General features: G+C 36.9%; 1 protein-coding gene and 1 long non-coding RNA gene across 3 annotated transcripts in view; one reads left to right on the forward strand and one right to left on the reverse strand.

Annotated features, from left to right (window-relative positions):
* Positions 1–2226, forward strand: part of IBTK (inhibitor of Bruton tyrosine kinase) — a 92326-nt gene extending 90100 nt beyond the window's left edge. For both annotated transcript variants that reach the window (XM_047101499.1, XM_047101500.1), the window contains exon 28: positions 740–2226. In XM_047101499.1, coding sequence (XP_046957455.1) covers positions 740–871 — 132 coding nt within the window. In that variant the 3' untranslated portion in view covers positions 872–2226. The remainder of the gene's footprint in view (positions 1–739) is intronic.
* The window catches only part of LOC124528125 (uncharacterized), a 98805-nt gene that overhangs the window by 26101 nt on the left and 48978 nt on the right, over positions 1–23726 (reverse strand). The window contains exon 2 of the long non-coding RNA XR_006966097.1: positions 10129–10218. This is a non-coding gene — a long non-coding RNA (uncharacterized LOC124528125). The remainder of the gene's footprint in view (positions 1–10128; positions 10219–23726) is intronic.

A 23726-nucleotide genomic window follows, 5' to 3' on the forward strand; every position in this document is an offset into this window, starting at 1 on the left:
TTATGTTTGTTTTCATTGCAAAGGGGCATATATTTATTACATTAAAATGTAAACATAAAATTAAACTGAGGCACTCAATAGGTATCAGTTGAAGTATTCAGGATAATTAACTTAGAACCAATTATCATAAGCTCATTTTTTTTTAGCACTGGTGATACTTTAGACCATTTTAGTTTTTAAAAGTGATCGATAACGAACTTAGCAATATCTAGTTCTACACCCAGCTTCTGTGTCAGTAAGTGTTCTTAGGTTGTAAGCCACAGATATCAACTTTGGCAAACTTAAGGGAAAGGGAAACTATTAGAGGGTTATTAGAATTCCTCAGACTTAGTTGAAAGACTTGAGAACCAGGCTTAGAAACAGGTAAGACCCACAGTTGCCCCAGAGAGCTTAGAAGCAAGAATTAGAAGACTTGTACAGTATCTCACTGAAGTTACTGGAATGAATGGATTCCAACAACTATTTTCAGGTGGTTTTTTTTTTTTTTTTTTTTTTTTGTTGTTTTTTTGTTTTTTTCCTTTCTGCTCAAGATTAAAATTCAAGGCTGGGTAGGTATCTGATTATTCTAATTTAGGCCTTAATCCTTCTTGCCAAGGGGATAGCAGGATACCTAGTTTTGCTGCATTGTATTCACAAAAAGTGGTACTTCCACAAAAGGAAATTGGGAAGCTAATATAATCCTTCTAAAATAGTAAAGCAAGTCTTGTTGTTTTTTTTTTTTTTTCCACCCTTCTTTCAGATCGAGGAGCATGCGATACAAGATCTGTTGGTTTTCTATGAGGCATTTGGAAACCCTGATGAGTTTGTCATTATTGAAAGGACACCACAGGGACCATTAGCAGTACCTATGTGGAATAAGCATGGATGCTAATTTGCTGTGGAGTTGAAATGCATTTTTTCAGAAATCATGATTGTTATAAAGAAAAGCTGTGGAAAAGAGTTCTTACAATTTGGTAACATCATTCTAGATAGAATAAGAAAGGATATAATTACTGAAGTTTAGGTATTTAATGTTTGTATGATTAAAAACAAATGCCACAGAATTGTGATTTTAGTAACTTTATGTAAAAATGTGTGAGAGGAAAAACTTACTGGTTAAGATTAAGTAGAATTATTTCTTCTGAACAATCTTAAAAAATACGAGTGATTGAAGTGTAAAATTTAAGAGTGAGGCATTAAAAATAAGTTTCCATGAGAATTTGAGATAAATAAGTAGATTTTGCCAAATGTCTGTTGTCACTCTTCTTTTTTTATGTGATATTGATGAGCTTAAAGTAGGAGCATCAGCCATTATTTCTAATCCATTAATGGCCAAAATTTGTATTCGCTACAGTAGTTGTTTCCATTCTTGGGTCTTTTTTGATCAGGCCATCATGTTCTAGGTCTATTTAAAGCTTAGACTGCTCGAATGCCATAGTTTTTCAATTTGTACAGCACATTCTGCATTAAACTACAGAGTCCAGTGAGAAAAGAATATGATTACTATTCTGAAATGTAGTCCAAGATAATGGTTCCTTTATAAAATTTGGAGCCATTGTGGGTTGTTTTTTGGTGGGGAGGGGAAACCTTATAAAAGCCTGATTGTGAGAGAATCAGTTTCTCAAAATGTTAAAATTTTCCAAAATAAATGCTTAATTATACATATAAGAATTGAACAGTTTTGAAGACCCTTTACAATATTATATAATCAGAAGTTCTCTGAGCCTGAGTTATATAAATAGACATAAACATTGTTTCTTTACAGTATGCTATTTGTTTTTGAGTGGTTAAAATTTTTAAAAACAAATGTTAAATGTGTGCTCTAGTAAACTAGACAGATTGGGAAGGTTAATCTTCTAGTTTCTGAAACATAATCGTAGGGGGACATAGAGGCAAGTCACTGCTGTAATTCAGTTGATAGAAATATGGCCGAAATTAACTTAATACTTGAGATTTAGCTCACCGAAAACAGTAAATTTGTAAGCAAATGTGCAATAAAAAATAATCGATCTATTTTACTGCTAATGTGTCTTTGATATACTATATTGACATCTACCATAGGAGGAATTATTAATTATTCTACCTGATATACAATAGATGTAATAAGTTGATGTTGTATATTCACTCCTTGATTGCTTAAAATAAGGCGGTTTTCCTAAGATGCATCTGTGAACAGTTTTATGTTTGACTACATTGAAAAAAATGGATTTTATATTGAAGCTGCAGTAAAGAGGCCTTCTGAAGTAATGGATTTATTTCATTCGAAGCTCTTTATTGGCATCTTTAACATTTAAAGATGCTATAAAGGGATGGTTTTCGTGGTGTACTCCACGTTGCCTATAGGAAGCACCATAAAGGATCTTTGTTGGATGGGATGTGAAGGAAGGACAAAGGCTGACTGAGTCTGTGGAGCTTCAGACCTTTACGAACCTCCATCAGAGCACTGGACTGTATGGCCCATTTGGTATTATAAGGTATTATATGAAATTTCATTGGGAAAAAGAGTTCTTTTGCTAATAAAATGAAAGAGAAGCACTACTATGCACTATAACTCTGTAAACAATTCCGTGAAAATAGTAACCTAATACTTTACCACCAAAAAGCCCAGGAAAGTGAAAGGCTTTTTTTTTCCCCTAAAATAATATTCTGCCTATAATAATTCATCTTTAATCCCTTGACTTTAAGACCTAATAGTGAAGAAAATCTAGAAATTGACAATTTAAAGGATCAGGGGATGGAGAGGTTTTTAAGGTGGACCAAAACAATCCTAGAACTCTTTAGCCTGGAAAGGTGATGGTTATGTGGAGGTGGGGGTATAAAATAAGAATATCCTTGGGGTGCCTGGGTGGCGCAGTCGGTTAAGCGTCCGACTTCAGCCAGGTCACGATCTCGCGGTCCGTGAGTTCGAGCCCCGCGTCAGGCTCTGGGCTGATGGCTCGGAGCCTGGAGCCTGTTTCCGATTCTGTGTCTCCCTCTCTCTCTGCCCCTCCCCCGTTCATGCTCTGTCTCTCTCTGTCCCAAAAATAAATAAACGTTGAAAAAAAAAAAATTAAAAAAAAAAGAATATCCTGAAAACTTGCAGAGTTGACAACTCTAGCAGTCAAGTAAAGTCAAATATTTTGACAAAATACTAGGATTTGGGACCTCTCAAAGTTCAGAAGAGATAGCTTTTAAAACAAATTTAAGACTTCTCTACTATATAGAAATGACAGAGACAGTTGAGAAATATTGCTAGTTAATATCTAAGTTGGTTCTGTAACTCTTTTGGAGGTTGGGGTATATGTGTTTGCTCATAAGGGTGTTAATAGCTGTTTCGTAAAATTTTAGATCTGAAGAAGCCTAATAGACTAACCCTGCAGATTCTATTTGATAAACTGAAGAAAATGAATTCCAGAGAAAGTGACTAATGAGAATGAGGTCTTCTTTCAGTCCGATTCCCCTACAGCTGTGCCTCTTAGAAATTGCTAATTGTCTGTAACAATTTAACCAAGACTGAGAAAATATAAAAAAGCACTTAGTAAAGATAAATGTAATCCAGAAAGAAGCTTTCCAGAATTCTCAATTTAAGAGAGGTTTTCAGAACAAACTACAACAACCTTCTACCAAGGAATTGGGACCAGTGATCCAAGATTTACGGTAATGCTTATGTGTATCTTTTTTGCCTGAAGTGATGATGCTCAGTTATGTAAGATACCAGAACAAGCTGGTTTTTCCTATCCACATGACCATCAAACTAGATCTTTAAGACCTTATGTATTGTATTTTCTTACATGTCATCTCTCTACTTGGCTGGCATTTCATTTGTGTCAGAACTGAATTCTTGACACCCCCAACTTCCTGATCTTTTCTATTTCCTTATCTCTCAATTTGTCGTTCTTCTAAGTCATTTGGGCTGAACTCTTGGATTCTACTTTCTCTATTTCCCCATTTGACCCCTACATTTATCAGTTGTCCAATTCCTATTGATTCTGTCTCTGCAATATCTTTTATTTAATCTTTTCCATTTCATTCTTTACTACTACTGCATTTTATGTCCTTTTTTCTTTACAAAAATTCTCAAACCTTTTGGTCTCAGGACCAAAGGTTTATACTGATAAAAATTATTGAGAATTCCAAAGAGCTTTTGTTTATGTGTTACATCTATTTGTATTTAATGCATTCAAAGTCAAAACTGTAAAAATTCAGTTCCTTTAAAAACCAGAAACCATCCTATGTAAACATAAATAACATTTTTAATGAGAATATTTTTATAAAACAAAATTAGTAAGGACATTGGAATCATTTTCTGTTTTTACATATAAAAATATATGACTCAGTATTTCAGGTTTAGGTCTTTGTTGCCTGGTTTGATCTGCTTCTGCATTCAATCTGTTGCAATGTCACTTGTCATATAGCATCTGGAAACTTGAGAGATCGAGACAGAAAAAGGCAAATGACATGTTATGAAAATCGTTTTGATCTAACTCCTCCTGAAAGGTTAAGAATGTGGTTAAGAACCACTGCTTTAGTCTTTAGCTGCTACCCCTTTCTCCATCTGCCTTGTCCAACCCAATACACTTATTAATTCCCAAACTAATAGCCCCAGAGCATAGGTCTTGTTTCTGCTTTGAAAACTTAAGTCACTCCCTTTACACTTCAAGTAAGTGCATATTTCCTCGGTTTGGCCTTCCAATGATGTTTTTTTTCCCCAATCTCTACATGTGGTGGTAGAGCCAAACTTGACCTGATATTTCTCCCAAATAGATTTTGCTTTGTTCATGCAGATCTCTGCCTAAATTTTTCTTTCTCTTCACCTGTTGAAATTCTCTTTATCCATGATTAACACAACCCAGATTCTGCTTCTTTATAAACTCTTTCCTGTTTTTTTTTCCTCCCCATACTCCACCAAAAGAAAAACAAAAGATAGTATATACATGGATTAACTGTGTTCCCATTTCCTTTTAACACTTTATACTTTTTAGGGTATTTGCCATATTTTGCCATTATTTTTGTCTTTCTATTAGTCTTTATCTTTCACTAAACTACTTATACTTTGAAGGCACAGACTAGGCATTCTATTCTTTCTTGTATTTTATTTAAAATCTTGAACCGTAACACAGATAAGTGCACAACACAAAAATATTCAGCTCAGTGATTTACCAGTAGTCAAGAAATGCACCATTAACAGCACCTCAAAAGAGGCATTGGATTTGGTTTACTAATACTTGATTGAGGTTTTTTGCTTCTATAATTCATGAGGGATATTGGTCTGTGGTTTTCATTTCTTTTGTTATCTTATTCTGGCTTTAGAATCCATGTAATAATGGCCTCATAAAATGAGTTGAGAAGTATTCCTTCCTCTGTTTTCTGGAACTGTTTACAAATGATTGGTATTTCTTACTTAAATCTTTGCTAGAATTAACAAGTGAAGTTAACTGGATGTAGGCTTTTCTTTGTGGGAAGATCTTTAATTATTGAGTTTTCTATTTCTCTACATGTTACAGGCCTACTGAGATTTTTATTTAAATCTTGAGTAGGTTTCAATAATTTATGTCTCTAGGACTTTATCTAAATCTAGTTTGTTGGCACAAAGTTCTTCACAGTATTTTAATCCTTTTAATTTCTGTAAGGTTGCTGGTGAGGTCTCCATTTTCATTCTCAATTTTGGTAGTCTTTGTTTTCTTTTTTTCCTTGATCATACTAATTTTGTCAATCTATTCAAAGAATCAACTTTGGGATTCATTGATCTTTTCCTGTGTTTTTTTCCATTGGTTTTAATCTTGGTCTTCATTTTTTCACTTTTTCTGCTTGCTTTAGCTTTAATTCACTGCTATTTTTCTAGATGTTTAAGCCTAGCTTATTGATTTAATATCTTTTTTCCAAATATAGGCATTTAGAGCTATAAATTTACCATTTAGCACTGTTTAACCTACATTCCACAGATTTTTATATGTTGTATTTTCATTTTCATTCAGTTCAAAGTATTTTCTAATTTCCTTTTGATTTTTTTGAACCATGGATTATTTAAAAGTATATTAATTTCAAAATATTTGAGAATTTCTCTATCCTTTAGTTTTGTTAAATTTGGAGAACCTATTTTGTATTGTTTCAAACCTTTTAAATTTGTTGAAATGTATTTTATCATCTAACACATGTAGAATCTTGGAGATTATTCCATGTGTTAATGAGAAGAATATGACTGAATTGATACCAACATCTTATGAAATGGCAGTTTACAGAACTTTGTTTTCTATGTTGAAGAATGAAATTGTTACCTAAATAAAGGACAAGAATAGGTGAAGATCAAAAGGTTTGGACCGTGCTGGATATTATCTCTTTGCACCTCAGATCCATTCTCTGTTCTTCTCTCTACTATTCTGTCTTACGAGGTTGAAGTCTAGAACTTTATCAACCAGCTCATTTTCCTTCTGGATTTTGATAACTTTAGGCAGTTTGGAGCACCAATATAATATTGGCATATTGACAAGAGGAAAGAGAATGAACCTTTATTTTTTTTTCCTGTCTCCACCTCCATGGTGTTGCTACGGGTTACGCTCCTCACCAGAATGTCATAGCTGCCATGAGGCAGCTTGCTCCAATGGGGCAGTCTCTCTCCAAATTCTGGGAGGTGTTGTTTCCTGTTACTGATTCAGATTTAGGAACTCCAAAGGACCATCTCTGATTGATTATAGCTCACGTTACTACAGCGTGCATTGTAGTTTTTCTACATCCTGCCCATACTTTTATAGTTTATTAATTTGCCCAAGTTGAGAATGCTACCTGTTCCCTGTTGGGACTCTTAATTTAGAGATGATTCAGTAATGAAAAGCATGTAGAGGTTTTGGTGCAAGGATATATTATCTAGAAATTTGGCAGTGAATAAGTAAATGCATGAGAAAAATGGTAGTTGGCGCACTTGTTTTGTGTTTTTAAAAACAGAGCTCTACTCATCAAGAAGGCAAAAGGAAGCAGTGCATACAGAGATTGGAGATGCTGGGCGTAGAGGAAATAATTGCAGAATGGAGATGAAGAGGGAATTGAGTACAAAGTAAAATTTATTGGAGAGAAATGTTATTTATTTTTCTCTTAAACTGAGGGGGAAATTTTAGTATAATCATAGGGCAGTGGTTCTCAGTTTGATCTCCAGATCGGCAGTATCAAAACTACTGGGAACTTGCAAGAAATGCAAATTATTGAGCTCTACTCCAGTTCTACTGAATCTGAAACTTGGAGTGGAACCCTGCAATCTGTGTTTTAACAGGCTTTCCAGGGGATGCTGATGCATGCTAAAGTTTAAAAAAACCACAGTATAGGGGCCATTTGGAGGTGAAAGAAAAGGGAAGATATGCTTGGCTTGATAATCTATAGAGTTATTTTTCATAGTACAAAGAAGGCTGGTAACTGGAAGAGAGTGGCAAACATACTTGCTATAGAAACTTAAAAGCTTAAATTTTGTTTATCACCAAATGGAGGGCTTTTTACTAATTGATAGCAAGAGGGGAATATGTATAAATTGCTTACAATTCTCTTTTAATTTCAAATATTTAGTATACTTTAAAAAAAGATTTTGAATTTTCTTAAGTGCCCTAAAATCCACTTACTAGTCCTAATTATAACTTGCCATAAAGAAAATAAAAGTTTTTCCAAAGATCATCCAGACAGGAAACCAAAGAAATAATGGCCTTAAATGGCATGTTAAACCAATGGACTTAACAGTTAATATACTAAACATTCCAGGGGTGGCTTAGTTGGTTAAGCACCCAACTTCGGCTCAGGTCACGATCTCACAGTTCATGGGTTCAAGCCCCGTGTCGGGTTCTGTGCTGACAGCTCAGAGCCTGAAGCCTCCTTCAGATTCTCTCCCTCTTTCCCCCTCAGCCCCTCCCCCGCTCATGCAGTCTGTCTCTCAAAAATGAATAACCGTTAAAAAAATAAGATATACTGAGCATTCCATCCAGAAACAACAGAATATACATTTTTCTCAAGTGTACATGGAACATTTTCCAGGATAGATCATGTTAGGCCACTAAGCAAGTCTTAATAAATTTAAGAAGATTGAAATCATATCAAGCATCGTTTCTGACCAAAATGGTATAAACTAGAAGTCAATCACAGAAAGAAAGTTAGAAAATTCAGAAATATGTGGAGATTAAACAATATGCTACTGAACAACCAATGGGTCAAAGTCAAAAGAGAAATCAAAAAATACCTTGGGGAAAATGATAATAATACAACATAATAAAACTTAGAGGATGCAGCGAAAGCAGTTCTCAGATTAAACTTCATAGCAATAAATGCCTATATCAAGAAACAAGGAAAAAATTCCAAACAACCTAACTTTACCCCTCAACACCTAGAGAAAGAACAAATGAAGTCCAAAATTAGTAGCAGCAAAGAAAGATCGGAATGGAAATAAATGAAATAGAAACTAAAAAGACCATTGAAAATATCAATGAGAGTAAGCTGATTTTTGAAAAGATAAATATGACAAACCTTTAGCAAGACTTCGCAAGGGAAAAAGCACACAAAATTAGAGGAGACATTATAACTAATACCACAAAAATACAAAGGATAACCTAAGTTACACATACCAACAATTTGGAAAGCCTGTAAGACATGGATAAATACCTAGAAACATGTAAGACTGAATCATAAATAGATAATCTGAACAAACTGATTATTCAGGAGATTGAATTGGCAATCAAAAACCTCCCAACAGGGGAGCCTGGGTGTCTCAGTTGGGTAAGCGTCCGACTTCAGCTCAGGTTATGATCTCGAGGTTGGTGAGTTCCAGCCCACGTTGGGCTCTGTGCTGACAGTTCAGAGCCTGGAGCCTGCTTCAGATATTGTGTCGCCCTCTCTGTGGCCCTCCCCTGCTCACACTCTGTCTTTTTCAAAAATTAAAAAAAAAACAAAACAAAAAACCTCCCAACAAACAAAACTCCAGGACCAGACAGCTTTACTGGTGAATTCTACCAAACATTTAAGGGAGAATTAATAGTAGTCCTTATCAAACTCTTCTGAAAAATAAGAGGGACCACTTCCAAACTCATTTTACAAGGTCAGCATCACCCTAATACCAAAACCAGCAAGGACACCACACACAAAAAAACTAAAATTACAGGCCTGTATCCCCAGTGAACATTGATACAAAACCTTCAACAAAATACTAGCAAGTCATATTTGACAATACATTAAAAGGATCATGTGCCATGATCATGTGGGACTTATTACAGGGATGGTTCAATATCTGTAAAACAATGTGATATATCACATTAACAAAATGAAAAATAAAAATCTTTTATAGAATTTTTATAGTAGCCAAAATATGGAACTAGCCCATGTCCATTGATAGATGAATGACTAAAAAATTGTGGTTCACACACACATATTGTATGTAGAAAAAAAGTTTGCAATGATAACATGGTGATGGATATTAACTAGACCTACTGCAGTGATAATTTTGCAACATATGCAAATAATGAATTATTATGTTGTACACCTGAAACTAACATAAGTCAATTATACCTCAAAATTTTTCCTAGTAACATTCTCTGTTAGAAAATAAAAGTTAAATGGTATATACTGAAACTGTGTGGGGAAAAATTACAAGGCCAAACTCATTTTCAGATCTCCAAGACAGATCATTTCCTAAGTAATCAGGTATTTTGTGCTATAAGCTCTCCCTTTATGTGTCTTTTATACACTATGTGCATATGAACTGGATACATTTTTTTTTTTTTTAAGAGAGAGAATCTTAAGCAGGCTCCACACCCAGTGCAGAGTGCCACATGGGACTCAATCTCACCACCATGAGATCATGACCTGAGCCCAAAGAGTCAGATACTTAACAGACTGAGCCACCCTGGTGCCCCAGAACTGGATACATTTTTAAGTTGTGAATATGAGTTTATATAATACAAGTATCTTTCAAAATATTTACAAACTTCTTTAGATATGGAGCTTGGTTTAGGATGCATTTGGAGCTCCTAAATAAGATCCTATAAATACACTCCTTTTAAAATAGACGGCATTTGAAATAGATGGCAAATATATATATAGTATTCTTTTAAAGTTAGGCTAAAATATTAAGGGAACCTGCAATCCTTTCATGTGCATATGAAATGATAAAAGAAAGATTTGGAAGCGGTGTAAGTTGTTTTTACTTACACTTTCAAGGCACAATTTAGTGTGCAGTAGGACTTCCAGTTTTAAGATGACAGAGAAAAGACATCTTCAGCCTCCTCTTCAAAATCACCTCTGAATAACAAGAAAAAGAAGCAAATACAAGCTTCACCTTTGATCAAACCAGGGGTTCTCCTTAAGACTGAATCTCAGTATAAGATGACAAAATGTGTATGAATCCCATCAAACTTAAAGCAGAATGGCCTCCACTTATTACTTGACTGGAACTACAGAAAAGCTCTAGTTCTTGCAGATTTTCCTCTTTGCCTGGTTCCGGTTTGACCTCTTTTGGGTCCAACACACGTATCCTGAGTTTTTTAGAATTTTCTCATTTCTCAGAGTAGATTTGGTTACCTATACTGAGGAGTTTCAGGAACCATGGATTAACTGACAACTTCAGCTTTTAGCAGACTTCAGCACAGTGCTTTGTTCTTGTGGCCCAAGCCAATTCAGTATCATCAGGCTTACCTCACAATAGCATCTCATCAGCTCATCAGTCCTACTAGTCACCCCTATGTTGCAGTCCACAAAGCATGGTCTCACTTCCTGATTTTGTGTGTGAGTACCTTACCTAGTTAGCCCAGAACATTTTGTATACATAAGTTCTGGAGACCTACTTTACTGCATACCACCTATAGCAAACAGTAGTGATCTTATACTTAAAATTTGCCAAGACAGTAGATCTTCTGTTACCGCGTCCCCCCCCCACACACACACACACTACAACGATGACAATGACTACTGCTGCTGCTGCTAAAGAGGGAAGGAGGAAACTTTGGGAGGTGATGGATATGTCTATGACCTTGAAGGTGGTAAAGGTGGTGATGGTTTCACAGGTATACACTTATTACCAGACTTATCAAGTTGTATACATTAAATACGTAAAGCTTTTTACATGTTAGTCATCTCAATAAAGTGGTTTAAAAACTCATTGAAATAAAGAAGAAATAGGTTGAAAGAGCTGAACATGATCGCCTTTGAGCTGGGGTCAGAGAGAAACTATTTTGGTACAAGTCTTTTTTAGCAGGGATTGACTTATAAGCTTTTCTAATTATTTTACAATAATTTAAAAATTGTAAAATTAACTATAAACTAAAAACTACAGTAAATAGATAGCTTTATAGAAAAGAAAGACAATTCTTGCTCAGTATAAATACTGATTTAACTTGTGTTTGATCTTAAAATCTGAGACTGTAAAACAAGTACACTGAACCTGGTTAATATGAAAGCTCTAATTATTCAGCCAAGTTTCCTTCATAAAATAAGCCCCAGTCTCCAAAGATGCACAAGTATAAAGCCTCCATCTTCATTTGCTATAGCTATCAAATATTTTAAGACAAAAATCTGTGATGGAATATAACATAAGCATTTAGATTATTTGCATATATTAAAAATTGTTTCATAGCCCTATTTTTTAGACTTGTTAAAGACTTTTGAATCCTGCTGTGATGTGTAAATGATATAGAGACAACTGTGTATTCTGATAAATTACCAAAATATACCATAAAGTTACAGCAGTAGATAAGCATATTTGAATAGACCCTTTTCTCTTTTTTTTTTAAGTTTATTTATTTTGAAGGAGAGATAGCGGTGGAGGGGCAGAGAGAGAGGAGGGAGAGAGAATCCCAAGCAGGCTCCTCGCTGCCGGCACAGTGCCCAGCATGGGACTCGAACCCACAAACTGCGAGATCATGACCTGAGTTCAAGAGTCAGACGCTTAACCGACTGGCCCACCCAGTCGGTTTATTAGACCCTTTTCTAATAAACATATTAATTGCTGGGTGTTCCTATATGGTATATGAGTCGATAAAGAAAGTAACTCTAAATAAAGCAGGAAGTTAACAAAATCAGGTAAAGTTTATCAGTACCTGGGGTTGGTTTCTATTAAAGCTAAGCATTTTAAAAATTGGTTTCAGTTTTGTGTACCATTTCAGGCTAAGATTTAAGAACATGTGAATCTTAAAAGTGTTCTAAAATTAGAAATTAGAGCTTTTTTGCAGGTGACCAGGAGTTCAAAAGTCCAAATTTTAATGTTTAATAAAAGTCTCCAAATGAAGCACTATCTTTCAGATTCATAGAAACAGATGGCGTATTAGTTTAGAATTTTTAGTTGTGAATTGTATCAAAATTTTTAGCTTAAGAATTGGAAGGGTGAGGGTTTTTTGCATTCTGTATGAACATACCTACAGTTGGTAGGTCGATAATGTTTAAACATAGATAAATGTTTAAACAGAATTACACAAAGTACATTCATCAGTTTTATTTTTCTGTTTTCATTTTATTGTGTGCCAAATAAGCAAGTTTAAAATTAGAAGGCAAAATAAAAAAATTTTTTACATCAAGTCATAAACATCAAATCAAGCTAAATTTTGCTCCAATATAGTGTATAACTTTAATGAGTAAGTCTTAAAATTCTGTGGAACATGTTCTGGAATATTACAAAAGTATATTTTGTATACTTTATGACAGAGGAAGTAGTAATATCCACCCTCACTGAAAAAAGTCATTTAATAAGATAGAAAATAAAAGCATAATTAAGTTCAATTCATAACAACTTATGCCTGACACTATTGAATGTCTTATTTTTAAACGCTTTTGAAGTATTCTATTGGTAGAAATTACAGATGGTTCTATTAAAAATAATTATTGTGTCATTGTAACTCAATTCTTCATTCCTTCCATAATATTGAGAGGATATAAAACATTGTCATTTTATTTTTAAAGTTTATTTGGAGAAAGAGAGAGCACGAGTGAGGGAGGGACAAGAAAGAGAGGGAGAGAATTCCAAGAAGGCTCTGTGCTGACAGCATAGAGCCTGACGTGGGGCCCAATCCCATGAACCATGAGATCATGACTTCAGCCGAAATCAAGAGTTGGCCTCTTAACCGACTGAGCCATCCAGGAGCCCCTAAAACTTACTGTTATTTTAATTTCAATTAATTTTTTAGAGAAAATTAGTTTATAGCTATTTATCTCTAAAGTTCTATTTGTTACCTATGTCACTGGTTTCATTTAAATCCTCTATTGTTTCTAACGTTTCTTTTTTTTTTTTTTAATTTTTTTTTTTTTCCAACGTTTATTTATTTTTGGGACAGAGAGAGACAGAGCATGAACGGGGGAGGGGCAGAGAGAGAGGGAGACACAGAATCGGAAACAGGCTCCAGGCTCTGAGCCATCAGCCCAGAGCCTGACGCGGGGCTCGAACTCATGGACCGCGAGATCGTGACCTGGCTGAAGTCGGACGCTTAACCGACTGCGCCACCCAGGCGCCCCATCTAACGTTTCTTTTAAAAAATCTAAAGTTTTTGAAACAAATTACTAACTGCATTTATCAATAAAAATAGAAAAACATGCAAGTTTTAGAACTCTAGTATTCCTTTTATTTCCAATCCCAGTGAAATGGAAATAACAGTAGGCTGAAATGAAAAGATGAATTTTCTTTTACCTTTTAAGAAGAATAACGTAGCAGTGACTAGTCTAATAAGCAATAAAATAGAATAGTGTGTTTGACTCATTTTGCAATCATTAGACGTGAAAACTTTTAGAAAAAGAGCCATTTAGTATTATTTTATGTTAGATACATGTCCATAACTATGTATCTAAAGCCTTCACCATCAACATCATACTCATCACCGAGCATTTATTTAATAGCTACTGCATAGAAGGTAAAATTCAAGGACACGGACTAGCAAGTACATTCTCTTCTATATAGGGAGTGACATTTGAGCTGAAGGTGGCAGAAAATAATGTAATGTTTTATGTTTCTAAGAGCTTTATATAAGAAGAGATAGGTAAAAAGTACTAGAATTAAAGGTTGTGACTGAGATTTGATTCTTTGTATGTATGTTAAACAATTATTTTGCATTAGTTAGATACAGCCCCCACAACACAACCTTATCTTCAACTTTTCAGGATAGTACACGATTCAAGGTGAAAAGTTGCAGGTTTATCAGAAAGGAGATTTATGTTCTCTTTAACACCATTTGTTCTCAGAGTTGTTGGTGTAAAACTTGCTACTCCTCTGGGGTTTATATAAATCTAAAGCATATTTATTAAGTTTGCCACAGGATTACTTTCATCAGTAAGATGCTATAATGCCATGTAAATGAACTATCTGGAGTTCTTGTGAAGCTATATTAGAATTAGTTTACAGAAATATCAAGTATTTGAAAATAGGGCAGAATATATGCTAAATGCAGGGCTCCCTAAAATGTTTCAATAGAATGCTAATTCTGAGTGATTCTAATAGTGCTATGTATTTCTTAAAACCCCTGTGGTAAACTTAATTTGGGAAATGCGGGGTTCAAGACTATAGTATTCCTCAGATTCTGCATTGCAGACTCGCAAGAAGGGCCCTTTCCAACATGCTTTATTTTAAAATTTATACTAAATTCATTTAACCAGTGAACTTCATTATTATTATTGTTATTATTATTATTATTATTATTATTTTGAGCAATACCCCTAAGGAATTGGAGTTCTATGGAGAATATTCTGGATTACACTGGCATCAAAATTAAATACAAAGCTCTGGAATTAGACAAACTACCAAGGCACTTTACTCTCTGAGCCCTGGGTTTTCACTGATACATTAAGAATAATTGCTACTAGAGATTGCTAGTTCATGTAAAGAATATAGCTTATTATAAGCACAAAGAATATATCTTATAAGCACAAATAAAAAATTCTTACATATCAAAACAACATTAGAGGAGCAGAATCCACAAACAGCCACTGTAATTTCTCAAAGTACAAAGCCTAGAAAAACTGAGCAGTATGTCACCAAAGATAACTACGAAGCAACAGAAAAAAATTTGAACTATTTTATATTAAAATATAAAGTTTACTTTGGTTTATGATTCATAATTCAATCCATAATTAGTTCACTATTAATTTTCACATAATCTTCTTTAATCTTCATAAAAACGGCTGATACTATTGTCTATTTTTACATTTAATTTTATAAATGACAAACCTAAAATAACCTTCCCAAGCTCTAACTAATCTGTGGAGCCAGTATTGAAACTGATTGGAAAGAACGAAAGGAAAGGAAAAGGAAAGAAAGAGAGGGAGGGAGGGGGAGAGGAAGGGGGAAAGGGAAAGAAAAGAGGAAAGAAAGAAAGAAAAAGAAAGGAAAGAAAGAAGGGGTGACTGGGTGGCTCAGTCAATTAAGTGTCCGACTTCAGCTCAGGTAATGATCTGGTGGCTCATGAGTTCCAGCCCCCTGTCTGGCTCTGTACTGACAGCTCAGAGCCTAGAGCCTGCTTCAGATTCTGTGTCTCCCTCTCTCTAAGCCCCTCCCCCTTTTCTCTCTCTCTCAAAAATAAACATTAAAAAAAATCTGATCTAACTCCAGTTAGAGAAAGTGTGAGCAGGGGAGGGGCAAAGGAAGAGGAGAGAGTGAGGATCCAAAGTAGGCTTTGCACTGCCAGCGAGGAGCTCAATATGGGGCTCAAACTCACAAACCACAAGATCATTACCTGAGTTGAAGTGGGATGCTTAACTGACTGAACCACCCAGGCACCCCCATGCTCCATTTTTAAAATTAATATATTTATATTGTTAAAAACTTGAATATAAAAAGATGAAAAGTCACATCTACCTCTCCCCCATCCTCTGGTTCCTGCTTTCAGATGCCCCACATTTTCATTAGATTAGGTGTTTTTTCAGCCCCTTTACGCAGATTCAAGCACATACAAATATATGTTCTTAGTTTCTCCTGTAAGTGTAAAGTTCTAGGACATCAAAAGCATGATTCATTAAAAAAAAATTCACATATTTTAAAACTTCTGTGCTATGAAAGACCTTGTTAAGAGGATGAAAAACAAGCTACAGACTATATCTAAAATAAGGAACCACATCTAAAAAAAGAATTATAAAATATGCAAAAGATATAAACAGATTTTTCACCATACAGAAGATGCAAATGGCAAATAAGCACATGAAACTACATTCAACAGCATCAACCATTAGAAAAGTGCCAATTAAACCCACAGTGAGAGATCATTATACGCCTACTACAACAGCTAAAATGAAAACTAGTGATAATGCCAATTACTAGTCTGGGAGGATATGAAGAAACTGGGTCTCATTTGCTGGTTGTACATGTAAAAATGGTTCAGCCACTCTGGAAGATAGTTTAGCAGTTTCTTGTAAAACTAAACATGCACTTAAGATATGACCCACCAGTTGCGCTTTTGGGCATTTATCCTAGAGAAATGAAAACTTATGTTCACACAAAACCTGTATACAAATATTCATAGTAACTTTAATTACAATAGCAAAATACTGGAAGCAACTTAAATCTTTAAACCCAGTCTCCTACATGTGTGTGAAAAGTTCTCAGTCTTTGTGCCAGTATTTATGCAGTTAGCTGCAGAATTATGTAACCTGTCTCCAAGATGGCAGCCATAATCCCTCCTTATCCCACATTCAATTGAACAAACTTGTACATCCAAACAATGCTATACTACAATAAAAGGAATGAACTGTTGATATAAGCAACAGCCAGGATAGACAAGGATCTTATGCTTAGTGAAAAAAGTATGTAATCTTGAAAGATTACATACTGTAAGATTTCATTTATATAACATTCTCAAATGAGAAAAGTATATAGATGGAGAACAAATTAGTGGTTGGCAAAGAACAGAGACTAGAGTTGATGGTGTGACTGGGAGAGGATGAGCACAGATACAATGAGACAGCCTGAAGGAGTTCTTTTGTGGTGCTAGAATAGTTCTGTATCTTGATTGTGGTGGTTGTTACACAAATCTATACATGGTATAACATTGCATAGAACTGTATGCACACATAAATAAATAAAGGTTTAAAAATGATGTAAAGGTCTTGGGGTGCCTGGGTGGCTCAGTCGGTTGAGCGTCCGACTTCGGCTCAGGTCATGATCTCACGGTCCGTGAGTTTGAGCCCCGCATCGGGCTCTGTGCTGACAGCTCAGAGCCTGGAGCCTGTTTCGGATTCTGCGTCTCCCTCTCTCTCTGCCCCTCCCCTGTTCATGCTCTGTCTCAAAAATAAATAAACGTTAAAAAAACAAATTAAAAAAATAAAAATGATGTAAAGGTCTTTAGTTAGCAATATACTAATGTCAATTTCCTGGTTTTGATAGTGTGCTAGATCACTATATATTGTCCAATAAGCCATAGCCATGTATTTTTTAATTTTCTTAATGTTTATTTTTGAGAGAGAGAGAGAGAGAGAGAGAGCCAAGAAGGGGCAGAGAGAGACAGAGAGGGAGGGAGACACAGAATCTGAAGCAGGCTCCAGGCTCTAGCTGTCAGCACAGAACCTGACGTGGGGCTCGAACCCACGAACCGCTAGGTCATGCCCTGAGCCGAAGTCTGGCGCTTAACCAACTAAGCCACCAAGGCACCCCTAGCTATATATTTGATACCACCATTTTAGGAAGTTGGTTGAAGCCTACATGGGACTCTGTACCATTTTTGCAACTTGCTGTCAGCCTATAATTATTTCAAAATGCAAGTTAAAAAAAAAAGTGCACGCAGGATAGGAGGGATTATCTTCACCATCTTGGAGAAAAGTTGCACAATCCTCCAGCTAAGTGAGTAAATAGTGACACAGAAACTGAGAACTTGGGATCTAGGAGTCAGCAAACAAAAGTCATGATCCCAGATGATCTTCCCCTATTTGGTTAAGAGGACAGGAGGCAAGAGCTATGGGTTGGTGAGAACCATCAGGGCTCAATTTCCATTAACTCAGGCTCAGGATGTAGTGCTTGTCTCTGAGGGTAAAGAGTCTACTAGACAGGGCAACTAACTGCCAAAAAATAGAGGGAAACCTGGGCAGAGACACAATCCTGAAAATGAGGCCAAACTGGAGAAGGGAATGGGCAAAGTGGGGTTTAGACAAACCTTGGGAGTTTTGGCAACGGAGGAATCTGAGCCAGTGGGTCTTGTGCTGGCGGTATGACTCATCACCAAATCCGACAGTGTTGGATTCAGAGGCAGGTAAAGTGCACAGACTGTTGAAAGACTTCTGGAACTAGGACAGGCCTGAGCTCTCAAGGGACATCATGGTGAGGAGCTAGAGAATGTAGACAGTGGAAATCAAGCAAAGGTCAAAGCATAAAGAGAAAATAGGCACTTTCCTCTTCCAAGGAATTCTACATTTGACCTCCTTTCCTTTACCATTGCATTTCTTGCACATGGTTTTAATTAGGAAATGACTGCAAAGTACTATACTTCTTTTTATAGAACTAGAACACTGATTAGCAAGAATTGTTAAGGTTATACTTAGATGGAATCAAACCACATATGGTGACTGAAGTCATTCTGTTTCTTTGCGGGGGTGGTGGGGTGGTTGTGGTGGTGGTTCTGAATGGCAATGTACTTTATGGACACTGTCCCTGCTTTTTTCTTTGAACAGAAGGAAGAACTTTTAAAATAACCTCAATGTAATCCCCTTTCCCCACCCCCAAAGCTATGTCAATACATTTAAGTATTGAGGCTTAAAATTCCCTGACTGAACAGCACTCCTATTCACTTTCCAAGATAGGCAAAAGGCAAGTTATTTTCTGTTTTTTTCTTCTATCCCTACACCCCAGTATAATGGGACTACACCAATAGGCTGAGTTCTTGTTCCCATTGTGAATGGTCATGTGAGTAAATGCTGATGTCTTATTCAGAGCCCCTGCCTTTCCACCCCATTCTTGAGAAGAATGTTTTATATAGAACTACCTCCATGCTCTTTATGCCCATATACAGATGTAACTTAATCCTATTTTAATGTTAGAAATGTTGAGTACCGGCACACACTTCAAATGCTTTCTTAGGACCTAATTTGGTTTCTAAAGGTATTAAGGATGCCTGGATCTGCACAGAACACATTTTAAAAAATCAATTCGATAGTCAATTATTTTACACTGGCTACTGAATAAGGGCTTCAAAACCTCTGATTAGTGCAGGATACTATTTAAATGCATGCTCTCAATTTAACAGAACATACAGAATTAAAAAAAAAAACTGAAGAAATTGTGAATAGTTTTGGTGATAAAATAACTTGCTTAGTAGCCCTAATGACTTAAATTTGGTACTTATTTCATACAGATTTTTCCATCAGAATATAATTCCAAGTAGTACCAAACATAACAATGGCTATATTTTAACAAAGACAGTACTGGCTCTAATGGTCAGGGCTTCAATTATCAGAAGTTTTGTACACTAACAAGATGATGATTCTGAATTTAGCTTCACATATTGAATAAAATGTGTGGCATGAAAGCATGAAGTGATACTTCGGCAGGAAGCCAAGTACAGACTTTTAACCCCCAATGTTTGGCTGTACTCTAGCCTGCTTGTTGGCATACCATGCCCTTCCCTGCCTACGACTGCTATCTCCCAATGAGAATCTGGTTGACACCTGATCCTTATCTCAGTGGGTTGCCATCAAAGTTAATTTTTCAAAAAACACAAAGCTCTTTGAGCTTCTCTGACATAAGTAGGAATCACCTTTCATTTTCTGTTCTAAAATAGGCTATTCGCTGCTTGGGAAAACAGAACGTGGAATTCTGGACCTATGCCCTAGGGAATAGCTCAGAGTCCCCCTTACACATTGGCAGTGGCCGTTAGGTTACCCTGATTACTCTGTAGAAAGCACAGCCCAGCCTTGACCAGGAACACTGGAAACCCTGAAGGGACAGCCAGTATTATAAACTGCTATTAGAAAAGGAATTCCTTAGAAAAGGAACATGCCTAAGAATTGTGCCTTGGTTTATGTTTGACAATTTGTCTTGGTTTCATGACTCTTGGCTCTGAAGCATCTTGTGATACTTTCAAAAAAGATTTAAGTGACTGAGTATGTATATATTGCTCTGCTAATCACTGCATGTTTTAATCAAAGAGAAAATATGGATTCTGTGTGCATTCTGAAAGTCAATAGACAATTGATCAAACTTTGTTCTGAGCACTGAGTAAAGATTTTAGTAACAAGTGGGAATGAACTGACCTTCATTAACATACCTTCACTGAGGTAACTTTTACTTTGGGCTGACTCCATCCAGAAGGTATTTATAATTAGCAGTCCAATTTGTAGGACAGAGCCAGTATAGGATATTTTGGCTTGATAATATAGCAATATCATCTGGTCACAATAGAGGCAGATATTTTCTGTAGATGACTTTGCAATTGATCTTGTGAGTTCACAGATCTTTCATCACAAGGTAATATGATAAGTGATACAAAAGTAATTTGCATTCATCAGTATATACTGATATACACTACTTGTCAATAATGGATTGACTTTTATACTTTTGATGGCAAGTCCCACATCAAGAAATGTGTGAGGGGACTGGGTGTTTCAGCAATACTTAATATGGATGAAAAAACATGGTAGAACCTCAGGAAGGCTAAAGCTCTTAGCTGCGGTAGTGAAGACGGCAGGTGGTTTTCCTTGCATTAATTAAGGCTAGAAGTATTGATGATATGGCTTAAAAAGAGGACATTCTCACACCTGAAGTGATGTTTGACGTCAGACTTAAGGACTTCCTATGGAGAACCACTTTCTTCCCCAGTGGCTTTATGCACATTCCTTGAAATGTCGAGTGGACGCTTTCAGCTACATTAACTATTTGAGCAATGTAATGTCACAATGCATGGTGGCCACAACAGGTTTGGCCAACTGCTTTGATAGAAAAACCTGAAAATTCAAGAGATCCAGAAACCCAGATTGTTTGGACTCTAAGGTAGTGTTCAGAGGATCTACTGCCTTGGCATCCTACAAAGACTTTTTCCAGTTCTTCATGAACCGTTGTTGATAAGGGCTGCTGGTATCTTGCCTGTCTGCTCAGCTTGAGAGAGGGCCATAGAAACCTCTCTCTGAGCCACACTGAAGGGAGGGAGGTTATTCAGACAAAACAAGGCTTGCCAACCCCTTTTTTTTACACTTATAGACATTTATGAGCACTGCTACACATTGGACAGGATCCTAGGCATCTTTCCTGGCCCCCTTGCAATAGCATCCAATTCCTTGGCTAACTAATTCCAGATGAGGTGAAGAACTATGGTAAGCAGTAGCATCATCATCATGCAAAACCAAGACATATGGGAAAAGTTAAAGATGTGGTGTTCCTATGACTGTGTGTTTTAATCATCAGTGATGTGAGCAAGTCCCCTCTTCATGAATAGCAAAGGGCATTTGTGTTTGGGCTTCAAAGTGGAATTCTTTCTGTGTTCTGCTTAAAGTTGGTTTTTAATTTTCTTAAAATAGTTTTGGAATCTACAGTTGAGATAAGGACATTAACATTCACATATTGATTTTGCCTTTAAATTGAGGAAATATTGGAAAGTTTTAAAACTTACTTTAATATTTAAGAATAGAATAGGATAGACTCAATTGGATTACATAAACTTTCCCACTGGATATTGAACCGTGTGTGTGTTGAATGTTTTCTGCTGGGTTTCTAGTTATGTAGGGCACATCAGCTTATTTACCCCCCAGCATAGTGAGCAGCAGCGTAAGCCTGTGGTTCTCTTGGATGCAGTAAAGCTGTGATTCTGTGGGAACATTTATAATATCACGTTTTCTGTCTCTCTTCTAAAGGGCGACTGAGGGAACCGATGATCCCTCTGGGCCTTTGCATGAGTCATTCAGTGCCGCTGTTTTAGAGTTATTGGCAGGCATCAGTCACCTCCTCCTTCTCCTTCCGCCATCCTGGGGAGCTCATCTTTATCACTTCCATGCATCCCTTTTACTGTTGTGAAATTATTAAAAGAGAGAGGTAGGTGTGTGTGTGTGTGTGTGTGTGTGTGTGCACAAGCATGCGCATGGGAGAGGAAGGTAGAAGAATGGGTGATTTGTAGGTTTCAAATTCTCTTCCATTTTATGGTGCGGAGTTGCATGCTATTTCCAAGACAGACATCGTATGAGAAATAGATTTCATTAGAGAGTCTGAAATGACAGGAATGGTTTAAATTTAGCACTGGGGAGGGAATGCTGCCTCTAGGTAATGTACATCTAAAATGATTCCAAATGTTTTATCCGATGCCAGCTGTGCAGCCTTCTGGATAAACCATTTCACGTCATATACTTCACAGCATTTAGGGCAGATGTATCGCTCAGCCACAAAGATCCTTAACTGAAAGCAAGTGGCCGCTGTGGCGCTGCCACCTCAAAAACAGCTGTCCCCTCACTGCCACCCTTCACGTTTTCAGTGCCAGCACCTCATCCCACCAGCCTCAGTGACTGGGCTCAATGTGAGGCAGACCAATAAATTCTGCCCGCTGAGACTGGGTTTCCCTGGGTACACTAGCCATTCACTCCTATTTATTTTCCTTGGGACCCAGTGAATCATCTTTTGTACCGTCTTATGTGGTGTGACTCATTTCAGGCTATTTTCTGCCCAGCCTCAGCCGAGAGGCTCATTTCTGGAGAGGGCCCTTTCTCATCTGTTTAATGTCATGAATCACAACACTGTGCTTCATAGAAACTCCGCGCTCACTTTACCAGAGATTAGTATAAACAATAAGAGCAGCCTAGCAAAGAGGTCGCCTTCCTGTGGGTGAAGCCCAGGCCTCTCCCCGGGGTTATTTTAAGACCACAATTTGCATATCGCTTTACAGCAATGATAATGTTGGCCTTCGCAATTTTGTTCCCTTTGCTTTTATCAGGAGGCATATATGTATCGAATGCACTGTTGAAACCAGTATCAGCTTCGTTTTCAGCACAAAAGGGGCTGGTGGTCATTCCCACTTCCTAGTGCCCTCCCCTCCTGTCCCTTCTTCCATTTTCCTTTTCTCCATGTACATTTTGGAGCAAAAATAAAAAAAAAATTATTTCTCCTTCTGTGCCCTAATATAGGACAAAACAGTTTTTCCAGAGGAAGCGTTACTAGTTTAATCAGAAAAATAAGAGTCTGTCCGGTATACTTATAACTGATCAACTTTATGTTTTATGGAGATTGGAGAACTTTTGGTGTGTCTCTTAATATTACAGAAGCTAAGAATAATCAGTGCTTCCACTTAAGGACGAGGGGGAAGGTGCAGAATGTCTGGTGTCTGGTTCAGGTGCTTGGGGCACGCTTGGCCGCCTTTACTCAGTGGAGACTCCTGATAGCGGGGCTGGGTGTGGCCCTGGGGCAAATGTTGAATCTTCTCAGCAGAACAAAGGAAATCTTTTCCCCATTGTTTTATTTAATTGCTTTCATTTTTTAGGGCACATTTTAGACTTATACAAGGGTAAGACTCAGCTTTTCCAGGATTAGGAAACAGATTGTAAAATATCTTGCTGGGTCAGGACACAAAATACCTCACCCTGAGACCAGCGCAGAGTCTTGACTCAAGTCTCCAATGCCTCGAAAGTTTAGGTTCTGAAGGAGATGTGACAGGAAACGGTTGCATCCATGCCAAACAGTTAGTTACCTAGTGAGCAAAGAGGTCCTATGTAATCTATGCAGTGTTCCTGAGGAATGCAGAGTGCTGCTAACGGCGTCCCCACTGATGGAGCCACCCCTGGCCGAGAGGCGCGGGGCCGCTCCCACAGCTGCAGCCCAGAGAGCGTAAGGCACGGCATGCTTCTGCTATGTGTTTTAAATTAGCTTAGTCAAGCTATAAATA

This window comes from Lynx rufus, unplaced genomic scaffold, assembly GCF_022079265.1.
Source record: "Lynx rufus isolate CCGP_SWC_20201006 ecotype Redwood Valley unplaced genomic scaffold, mLynRuf1.p SCAF_6, whole genome shotgun sequence".
NCBI classification, from domain to species: domain Eukaryota; kingdom Metazoa; phylum Chordata; class Mammalia; order Carnivora; family Felidae; genus Lynx; species Lynx rufus.